This window comes from Triticum dicoccoides, chromosome 5B (genome assembly GCF_002162155.2).
Source record: "Triticum dicoccoides isolate Atlit2015 ecotype Zavitan chromosome 5B, WEW_v2.0, whole genome shotgun sequence".
In the NCBI taxonomy this organism is placed as follows: domain Eukaryota; kingdom Viridiplantae; phylum Streptophyta; class Magnoliopsida; order Poales; family Poaceae; genus Triticum; species Triticum dicoccoides.
This window is the reverse complement of record NC_041389.1, coordinates 684,604,744-684,615,806: the sequence shown is the minus strand read 5'-3', so window position 1 is coordinate 684,615,806 and position 11,063 is coordinate 684,604,744. Positions and strand designations below refer to the sequence as shown.

The window sequence follows — 11,063 nt, the reverse complement described above, 5'->3', positions numbered from 1 at the left end:
GATGCCCCATATAAAAAAAAGGCTGAGTAGATAAGAACCAGGCAAATTCCGTCGTGCATCCTTGATCAATGGTTGCGTGATGAGAACTCAGCTGAAATTCTCTCCCTGGTAGTCGGCTGCCACTCAGGACGCCTTTGCCCCGGCTCCTCGACCCGGAGAAGGATGGCAGCTTCAGCTCATGGTCAACGCTCTCGAAATACGTACATATACTCACATTATAAACCCATCCGTACTCCTCCATCTCTCCCAGTCCCATCCATCTTCTCTGACCGACCAGCTGCGAGTTCGAGCCCAGTCTCCACGGCGAATCGGCGATGGCACGGTCAGAGCTGGTCATGGCGTTGCTGGTGGTGGTCCTCGCCGCCGACTGCTGCGCGTCGGCGGGCGCCGTGGCGTACCTCTCCAAGCTGCCTGTGACCCTCGACGTCACCGCATCCCCCAGTCCCGGCCAAGGTAAGACCATCGTATATGCATTTTGTTTTTTGAAAGATCTCGTATATGTATTTATTCTTGCTGGCGCCACATATACCTCCTACTAAGTCCTGCCACGATTTTTGACCCAGAAAAAAGAAAGTGTGTCTAGGATACATCTAGATGTGCTCTAACTATTGCACATCTAAATGAGTGAATCAAGCATAAAGAGAAAAAAAAATATCCACACGAATCTCAACGTAAGATCAATGACATAGGATGTGCTTTAGCAAAACTGTAAAAGAAAATCTCGTGGGGCATCGAGATTTTCGGTTACCACGGTAACCGACAAATACTGAGCGGTTAACCAATGAAAAATTTGAATTGATTTTGAATTAGGATAAAAATCATTAAAAAATTCAGGCAAAATTCATCTAATTAAACAATTCAAGATATTTTGCTTGTTTCTCATGGGGCACTGAGATCTGCGGTTATTGTCCGGTAACCGAATTTCTCGAGCTGTAACCAAAACCCTGTTTCCTACACGTCATGGATTGTATAGTATTACAATACATAGAGCGGAAACAAGCACATTTTTTTAACCTAAATGATAAGTGACACTTTTTTTAGGAAAAGCCATCATGGCGGTTTATATTTCATGTGGGAAAAGGCTACATCATTTGAAAGTACATCAAGCAAAAAGTCCGAAGCCTCGTTCTGCCAAACAATAGTTCTCGAGTGCTCCGACTTTGTAGCCAGTAGATCCGCCGCCATATTGGCCTCCCTAGGACTATGACAGAAAGAAACAGAAATAAAATTGCGACATAAGAAGGTACATTCCTCATAGATGGCTGCCGCTGGACCCAGGGAATTCCCTCCATGTTGCATGATTTCGATCACCTCCATACAGTCAGCACGTATCTCCACCTTATTGCATCCAATATTGTTTGCGAGGATTAGCCCGTCCTTGAGGCCTCTCGCCTCCGTCGTTGCTGCATCCTCGACGAATGGAATGTGTGACGCTGAAGCTGCAATAAAACCTCCCATGTAGTCGCAAATGATTGCACCCGTACCACCAGTGCCACTATCCGCATCAAAGGAGGCGTCCACATTTAGGCTGACAAATCCCTCAGCTGGTTTTTCCATCCTTGCTTCTGGATTCGCCCTCCTCGTTGCTTCTTTGCTCTCATGAAATTCTTGGTCAAAGTTGCAATAGCCTGAGCCGATCGAGCCGGCTCCTGAATGGCCTCCCCGTGAGTAACTCTCCGGCGTTCCCACCAGATATACCATACGGCCACCGCTAGGAGCTCGTTCCTGGATACGTACGGTAGCATCGGGACTATATCATTTGGCGTCAAAAGCAAGTCACCTAGAACCGACGCTCCTTCCAGCTCAGATTCACACAGCTCGTTGATAGTAGAGCTCATACCAAGCTTTGCCCAAATCTCCTGCACCCTTTGACAACGAAAGAAGGCATGTCGAATACTCTCACAATCTGTCCCACATAACGGGCAATCCGATACTGTGATCGTATGGCGATTTGCCAGAACACCCCAGCAAGGGATTGCACCATACAGCGCTCGCCACATGTGCACTTTGATTTTCGCCGGTACTCGAAGCTTCCAAAGAATGCGCCAAACTAGACTAGTACTTGAAGACAATATTGAGTTTGTTTGCCTCAACTTTCGTCCGTGTTGGTGATCCCACTCCATATGGTAAGCCGTCTTGACTGAAAAAATCCCGGTTTTATTATAGTGCCACGAAACGAAATCCTCCATCATCCCCGTTGCAAGAGGTATATTCAGAATACGATTTGCATCAATGGGCCAAAAAATATGTCTAATAAGGTTTTCATCCCAGCACCGATTCTCCATGTCTATTAGCTCAGAAACTTTGGTTAGGATGATATTACCTCGAGGTGTCATAACCTTTCTGCTCAGGCTGCTAGTAACCCAAGGATCATCCCATATACTTATTTGTGTGCCATCACCCACTCTCCAGATGTAGCCTTTTTCGAAAGTTTGAAGACCAGTCCATAGGCTCTGCCAGGTATAGGAACTCCCCTTCTTGAGAGGGCAATTTAGCAGATCTCCATCTGGAAAGTATTTTGCTTTTAAAACTCTGGCACATAGAGAGTCTGGCTCTGCTAGTAGCCTCCAGCTCTGTTTCGCTACTAGGGCCAAGTTAAAACAGTGCACATCTCTGAATCCCATACCTCATTGCTCTTTGGCACGCACATCTTCCACCATGCGAACCAATGCATGTGCTTCTTTTCCTCCTCATCCCCCCACCAGTATTGTGACATAGCTGCCGTTATCGCATTGCAAATCTGTTTTGGGAGCTTAAATACTAGCATAGCATATGAGGGAATGGCTTGTATGATAGCCTTCAGCAAAACTTCTTTACCTCCAAAGGAGAGCATCTTCTCCTTCCAACCTCTGATTCTATCCAGGATTCTGTCCACTAAGTGTTGAAAGCAATCCGATCTCTCAACCCCAACGATCGGGGGCAATCCCAAATATTTATCCGTTAGCGCCTCTGCCATGATGTTCAGGGTAGAGCACACCTCCGCCTGTACATCTACCGTAGTACACGGGCTGAAAAAGATGCTTGATTTGGCCTCGCTTACCAGTTGCCCCGAAGCATTACAGTAGTCATCCAAGGCGCGGCGGAGGCTCACCGCATTGCCATTATCAGCACGCATCAGAATGAGGGAGTCATCCGCGAAGAGGAGATGAGAGACCGCCGGTGCATCCGTGCAAACTCTCACTCCTACCAGCTCACCGATCTCCTCCTCATAAGTAAGCAAGCTTGAGAGGCCTCCGCACAAATCAGGAACAAGTAAGGTAACAGCGGGTCCCCTTGACGAAGACCTCGCGAAGGGACAAAAAAATCTGTGAGAGAATTCTTAAAACGCACTTGGTACTTCACTGACCTTACACACTCCATAATGAGATCAACCCAATCTGGTGTGAAGCCCAACCGAAGCATGATTCTCTCCAGAAAAACCCACTCAATCCTATCATAGGCTTTGTGCATATCAAGTTTTACCGCACAGATTCCAAACTTGCCCGTTTTCTTCCTCTTTATGGCATGATAAGATTCAAAAGCCACCAGAAAATTGTCAGTGATCAAACGCCCGGGGACAAAGGCGCTTTGATTTGGAGAAATAATCTCGGGTAGCAAAACTTTTAGCTTGTTTGAAAGCAGTTTTGATATCACCTTGTAAACAACGTTACATAAACTTATCGGACTGAACTGGGTGATCACCTCTGGATTCTCCACCTTTGGTATAAGAACTATTGTAGTATTGTTCCATCCTTCTGGTATTTTCCTGTTATTTACTGCCAACAAAACTTCATCGATTAAATCCTCACCAATGATGTGCCAAAACCTCTTATAAAAAACTGCATGTAGCCCATCGGGCCCCGGAGCTTTGAGGTCACCGATGTTGAACAGCGCCCCTTTAACCTCCTCCCTGGAATAGGGCTTCATCAGTTCCTCATTCATGGCATCTGAAACTCTAGGCTTGACCTTGTCCAGTACACTTTGGTTTGGGTTATGTACTTCGGATGAAAACAGTCCACCAAAATAGTTCGCCACATGCCCCTTGAGTTGGTCCTCATCCTCGATCCAGTCCCCCGAGTCTCCTTTCAACTTTTTGATAAAATTCCTCTTGCGTCTCCCCGTGGCTGCACGGTGGAAGAAATCCGTGTTTTGGTCGCCACGGCAGAGCCAATCAGCTCTTCCTCTCTGCATCCAGTATATCTCTTCTTGTTCAAGAAGGTTCTCAATCTGTATATGTAGTTCGTGTTGTCGAGCCACTGCCTCATCTGACAACGGTCCCGAAAGCACCTCATTCAGCTCAATCTGTAATTTCCTTAGCCGAGTTCGCGGGCCTTTTAGAGTCTCTTTATCCCATGTGTGCAGGGCTGCATGAATCTCCCCTGTCACTTGCGAGTAAGGCTCGCTTCCCCTTGCTTTCGCTCTATCCCAGGCCGTTTGAACAATCACCTCCACCTCTTCCTCCGCAAGCCACCTCGCTTCAAATTTTCTCGGCCCCGGAGGACCCCTTGGTTGGAGGCCGGCCTGATAATCAGTATCAATCAGAACCGGACGGTGGTCTGATTTATTAAAGGGTTCATTAGAAACCCCATAGGCTGGGAACAGATCAGCCCAGGAGCTACTTGCGGCAGCTCTGTCAAGTCGCTCCCAAATTTTGCCTCTACGCCAGGTGAAGATGTCACCCGTATAGCCCAGATCATCAAGCCCACAGTCGCTCAAAGCGCTACTGAAGGTCTGCATGCAACGTTGGGGGCGTGTCGCTCCCCCATCTTTCTCATGAGAATGCAAAATTTCATTAAAGTCCCCTGCCACTAACCATGGCCTATCAGACAGAGTGTGTAGACCACGCAAGTATTCCCATGACAAGTGTTTACGGTCACTGCTTGGCTCCCCATAGAACCCTGTGAAGCGCCATCCCGCCGGTGTCGCCTCCTTTATTCGTATGTCGATGTAATTTTCATGGACCGTCCGTGAAGAGACACCCAAACTAGATTGCCAAAACATGAGCAGTCCTCCACTCCTACCATCACTTTCCGAAATTTCCATCTCATCAAACCCCAGCCTTCTTCTTAGTTTCCCTGCCTTAGCCGAATCCAGGTGTGTTTCAGACAGGAACAAAACATCTGGTTTTACTCGCTCCTGGATCCCCAAGAGCGCCCGAACTGCCGCAGGCTTTCGCATCCCACGGCAGTTCCACACAAGGATTTTTGTTGCGACCGGTCGAGCCCTTTCTCAGAGCTCGCCGATAAATTGTGGCTGGCATCCATCACAGCCTGGTTATCTTTCTTTGATCTCTTTGAGTCGTGCGATGAGGTGTCATCCTCCTCATCTTCCTTCTCTGTGCTCTGCTTGCCTTGTGAGTGAACCACCAAAGCTTTCGACATGGCTTGTGGACCCTCCTGGGTTTGGCCTAGCATCGCCACTGCAGGAGTTGCTGGGTTCGTGTTATCCTCCACATAAGTGAGCCTCTTGCGACCGGAGAAAGTGTCTACCATCGTCCCACTGCGAGATTTGATAGGGCTAGAAGCCGTGTCATTCAGATCCTCGTCCTCCGGGCCCTTAGGCTTCATCGGACCCCCCGCCATGCTTCTATCTTTCTGCCTCCCCCTCGGGTTTTGCCCTGATTGCCTCCTCTCTCCCGGGCGGGGTGCTAATATGAATTCCCCCCACTCCATAGACTGTAGATCATGCTTCCCATTACCATGCTCAAGGTATGTATGGCCCATATGCCCACACACATAGCAAAAAACTGGCATCTTCTCGTATAACACAGAGTAGTAAACCTTCTTACCATCCTTTGTAATCGAAACGTATCTCATTAGTGGTTCATGGATATCAAGCTTAACTCTGATCCTTACTATCCTTCCCTCTCCCCACCTAGGGTTTAGCATAACTTTCTCCACAGATCCTACCTTCCTTGCCAAAGATCGGACTATGTTCTCTTTTCTGTATAGCGGAGGAAGATCTACAATTTGGATCCAAACTGCCAGTTTATCCAGCACGACCTCATCATATCTGGTGTACCCATCATACTTCTCGATTAGCACTCCATGGTCGCGGAACAACCACGGTCCCTCCTCTGTTACCCTCTTCCAATCTCCCAAACAGTTCACCGTCAGGGAGAATAGATTCTCACCTAAGGGTTTGAGCGTGATCCTGCGCCAGGCTCCAGGCTAGCCTCATCGTATCGTAGAACGACCCCTTACTGAATGGCTTGTTCCTGTGCACCGTCGCCAACGCCATGAACTCCGCTTCCTCGATCTCATCTGGGAACTCCTCCTCAAAGATCAGATCATCCTCTTCCCGGTCCTGCAGTTTGAGCTTTCCGATCATCTCTTCCACCCCGATCGGTTTCCCTCCCGGGGCCGCACTTCCCGTCGACGATTGTGATCCCGATCCCGCCATGGCCAAAACCCTAGCGAGATGCGTCTTCCGCTCCACCGAAACCCTAGCAACCCGAGCCAGGGACCAAGGCCGGGTAGATAGCGAGGCTATCCCCTTAATCAGCCCGAGTACCTAGCCGGGGAGGATCAGGATTGGTGGTGAAGTCCGGATCAACCTCACGGTGTCGCCACCGGAGGTATTCCAAACCCTAGACGGGGGCCGTCAGGGTATTCGCACATGATAAGTGACACTTTTTAAAACTAAAATTCCCATCCGAAAAGAAAAAACTGAAACTTGCCATCTGAAACGTCACTAATTCTCATAAAAACATTTGTAATTGTCATGTGTTCGTACCACACGTGCATCACTTATCAGGGTCTTTTTTAATACTAATAACGACTAAATTGGTTCATCCTTGACCAGTTCTTCATGCCAGCAAGGACGTGATCACGGTGACGTGGGCCCTGAACGCGACTCGGTCAGCCGGCGTGGACGCCGACTACAGAAACGTGGAGGTCAGACTCTGCTACGCGCCGGTGGGCCAGAACGAGCGTGAGTGGCGCAAGACCTCCGACAACCTCGAGAAGGACAAGACGTGCCTGTTCAAGGTTACCCAGCAGCCCTATCCCAGCGTCGGTAAGGTTGAGTACCGCATCGCCGCCCACATCCCCACCGCCACCTACTCCCTCCGTTCTGAATTACTTATCTTGGATCCGTATCTAGACTCATTTTAGTGCTAGATACATCTGTATCTAGACAAATCTAAGACAAGTAATTCGAAACGGAAGGAATACTAGGTGCGCGCCTACGCGCTCGACGCCTCCGGCACGCAGGTCGCCTTCGGCCAGACACTGCGCACCGCTACCTTCAACATCGTCGGTATCACAGGCATCAACACCTCCATCAAGGTCGCCGCCGGCGTTTTCTCCACCTTCTCTGTCGCCTCCCTCGCCTTCTTCTTCTTCTTCTTCATTCTCTAAACTCGGAACCGTGGTCTTCTTCATTCTCTAAACTTGGAACCGTGGTAAGTTGCCTGTCCGTGCGCGACTTCTTGTCCTTTGCAACGTTTGAACTAAAACTACGTCATGTATTTCCGAACGGAGGGAGAACACACTAGTGTACATTTTGTTTTTCCGATAAAGGCACTAGTGTACATGTAAAAGAGTGTTGGTGTTCCTTTCGGGGACTCCTGTGATTGTTGATGTTGTGCCATCGACGGATGCTACCTCCTTTCTGCTTTATGGTTTGTAAGGCCATCGCATATGTATGTCTATATCAACAATTCATAACCAACGTAACAAGAGTTATGCACAAAAAATATATTTGGGTACAGCTCTGAAATCTATGGTAAAAATCAGGGGAAGACATTCTGACTTAAACATGCATGTGGCAATGAGGATGTCATATACTACTAATTTACAACTAAGTTTATTTGGAGAGGCAAAAGATTTGCCTCGTCTCATCAATTAAGAAGAGTTTTGAATTACATGACCGACCGCCCGTAGACGGCCCCAAACCAATAAGCCTACTCTTGCGGCATAAGATAACTCAAATGTTTGGCCCCTGCCAAACCCCCAAGTCCGACCTCCGCCTTGATTCTAGACGTGATTACATTTGGCATGGAGGACACCTTTCTAAACACTCTTGCACTCCGCTCATTCCAAATCTCTCACGAAACCAACATGACGAGAGATGCGAGGCCCTTTCTCACATTGTCGTTGACGCCTACCATGTAGTGCCACCAATCATTGACGTTGTCGAAGCTACTCCAGTCGGTGATGTCCACACCGGTCAAACCCATCCAAGGCTTGATCCCCGTCCAAATTTGTAACGTGTATCGACACCAGAGGATGATGTGCGCCGCCATCTCCGGCTCTCTCTTGCATAATTGGCATAGGCCGTAATTTGGCCATCCTCTCCGTTGAAGCCTATCCGCCATCCAAACACGGTCTTGAATGATAAGCCAAGCAAATAATTTGTGCCTTGGGGGCGCCCAATTGTTCCACACGGCCGGCTTTATTTTGGATGCAGTGGAGTCGTTGAGTTGAGCTTTGTAAGCCGACGATGTCGTGTATTCACCGAAAGGCGAAAGCTTTCAAACGATCTCATCATCCACCCCCTCATCAAGGAAGACCTCTCGTAATCCAACCCCAACCTGATAGTATTCAAGGATGTGCTCAATTGTGAGCCCAGAATTTGTTTTGATGTTGGCAATCCACTTGTTGAGATCCAAAGCCCTATGGATGGTGTCATTCTTGTGGTTGGAAATTGCAAAAATGGAGGGAGCGATGTCTTCTGGTTTGCGACCCACAAGCCAAGGGGAGTGCCAGAAAGAGGCCCTTTGTCGGTTGCCAACGGTGATGGAAGTGCACTCATAAAATATCACCATGTCCTCTTCATCACATGGGTGCCCCAAATCAACCCAAGCTCTTTTTGCGTCCTTCCAAACCAACCAAGGCCATCTGAACCGTAAGGCACGTGCGAATTTATCCATGTCAAGGATGCCTAGGCTGCCCATGTCCTTGGGCGTACAAGCTTTCTCCCATCTTATCTTACATTTGCCCCCAAAAACCTTTGGGCACCAAAAGCAAAGTGAGGTGGTGGATGGCCTGCGAAGTCATAACTGACTTTACCCACGTGCTCCTCCCAACCATCGTAATTTGGAGAGGAGTTGCACCCTATGAGTACATCTCTAAGCCGACTGTTATTCAGAAATTCGAAGGCCAGAAAAAACTTGCATAATATCTGCACCCTCTATCTCGTTTATTTCAACAAAAGAAAATGTGAATGCTACAAACATTTAAAAAAAAAGAGTTGCATCATAGCTGCGCCGACAAGGGCAATTTTCACAGCACGCTGGAATAACAAGTTATGTTTCCATGAAGCAGTTAAATATATACACCCGGTGGTCTTTGGTGGTCCAATAATAAACATTCCAAACTATTTACAAATATGTATTCTGCCCATTATACAGACCCAGCTCTGCAACTCAATCATAGCTGTTACACACAAATTGTTCCATCATACTCCATCAAGAGCGCCAAAGCTCAACAACAACAACAACAGAGCCAGAGCTCCATCTTATTAGTAACAATCCTGACTTATGATACTCTGGGTGCCTGGGCTGACATTCACCGAGCAGGACATCAGGCCCTGAAAAAAGCGAGTTGTTAGAGTTTCACAGATTTTTTTTTCTTTGTCAAAAAGCTGATCCGGTGTGCAGCACGATACCAAAATTCAACATCTATCTCATTAATCGAATCATGTTAGTCTAGGATGCAAACATATCACAAATACAAGAAGACAGCAAACAACAACTCACTCAGACACTGAGTCACAGCAAGAAATTTAATTCTGAATTAAATATTACTTCCAGGGAAAAATATGTGCATTTGAAAATAATAAAATGTTCCCGTTAACAATTGGATATCTCATCTGGCGCCATAATACGGCTCCAATGTTCAGGTTCTCATTCCTGCTTCTCTAATCCATTGAGAAATATAGCTGGCTCAAAGAGATTGAATAAATAAACACAGCAGGCCCTCTAGCATTCTAGTGTTAGTTTCTGGTTGTATGCAGATGCTGCTCGTAGGTTCTTGTTGGCAAAGATTGTACAGTAGGGGATTAGCAACGAGCTGGCTTTGCTACTTGTGTTGGTCTCAGCTTAAGGCAAGTATGTCTATATATATGTGGCAGTCTGCAAAATTGGTTATCATAACAACTTTTTCATAAGAGTCTACAGAAGGGAACATGATCAGAGTCTTAACTACAACCAAAACCACTAAATTCGTACAACACAACTGTGTGGTCATGCTCACAAATGTGCTGAAATAAAGAAGTTCTATAGCAAAGAGCATGCCAATGTTTCTTGTGCACCGAGCTCTCAAGCCGGCTTGCAAGCTTCACTGAGGCGGCTCGCCGAGATTGGGCGGAGGGCGGAGACTCGGCTTGTTAAACCTCCAAGTCGAGCTTCGAACCAGGAGCTTTCTGTTCACCCCTAGTAACACAACTCAACCCTTTGGCAGACTCTCATTTTCCCTTCTCTACTGTTCGCACTTCGCAGGCATATGAAAGTACTATCACTCATGCACTCATCAATTACTTCCATCTTTGACCCATTCTTTTTCAAATATATTGTCTTTGTACTAGTAAATCGCATAACTAACTTTTTATACTCCCACCGATCCATATTAATGTCGCAGCTTTAGTACAAAGTTGAACTAAAGGTGCGACAATTAATTTGGATCGGAGGGAGTAGTTAATTTCATGACATCATGCTTACAATTAACAGAGGTCATATGTTCTCCTTCCTAGTGCTCTTTTCAAGGGCTTTACTTATTTCCTGATCTAGTTCTCTTAAACAAAGAAAAAAAAAGATTCTGCTGATTATAAGTAATGGATGTTTCTCGTTTTGAATAAGCCAGTTTGGAACCATTTAGTTCAAAGTTGCATTCATGTAGGAACTGAAATATTTTTCTAGGCTAAACACTTCGTGCTAAGTCTAACTCTACACTTTCAGACCCCTGGCACCCCATGGTGAGATAACTGATCAGTGATAACTGTCGAAGTTTATATTTGTCATTTTCAGTTCAGCAGACTTCTGGGTGATGAAGAGGCCTGGAGTTCAATACCTCACTAACATAAAAGTCTGCACTGCAACAATATTACAAAAAAGTCCGCATCTTAGGCCTGATCCCCTCCCC

At 46.9% G+C, this 11,063-nt stretch overlaps 2 protein-coding genes across 2 annotated transcripts in view; one reads left to right on the top strand and one right to left on the bottom strand.

Annotated features, from left to right (window-relative positions):
- The first annotated feature begins 261 nt into the window (after positions 1–261).
- On the top strand, positions 262–7,340 carry LOC119310512 (high-affinity nitrate transporter-activating protein 2.1-like). Its single transcript, XM_037586242.1, has 3 exons — positions 262–453; positions 6,784–7,045; positions 7,157–7,340. The coding sequence occupies exons 1-3, from the start codon at positions 315–317 to the stop codon at positions 7,338–7,340; spliced, it is 585 nt and encodes a 194-aa protein (XP_037442139.1). The 5' UTR covers positions 262–314.
- A 1,842-nt stretch (positions 7,341–9,182) lies between these two features.
- The window catches only part of LOC119312614, a 3,317-nt gene continuing 1,436 nt past the window's right edge, over positions 9,183–11,063 (bottom strand). The window contains exon 2 of the mRNA XM_037588346.1: positions 9,183–9,513. Coding sequence (XP_037444243.1) covers positions 9,445–9,513 — 69 coding nt within the window. The 3' untranslated portion in view covers positions 9,183–9,444. The remainder of the gene's footprint in view (positions 9,514–11,063) is intronic.

Excerpts from the sequence above, each read along its gene's own strand:
- LOC119310512 (XM_037586242.1), top strand. The coding sequence starts at position 315 with ATGGCACGGTCAGAGCTGGTCATGGCGTTGCTGGTGGTGGTCCTCGCC. Across the intron at positions 454-6,783 it reads ATCCCCCAGTCCCGGCCAAG|TTCTTCATGCCAGCAAGGAC; the intron begins GTAAGACCATCG and ends ATCCTTGACCAG. Across the intron at positions 7,046-7,156 it reads ATCCCCACCGCCACCTACTC|GGTGCGCGCCTACGCGCTCG; the intron begins CCTCCGTTCTGA and ends GAAGGAATACTA.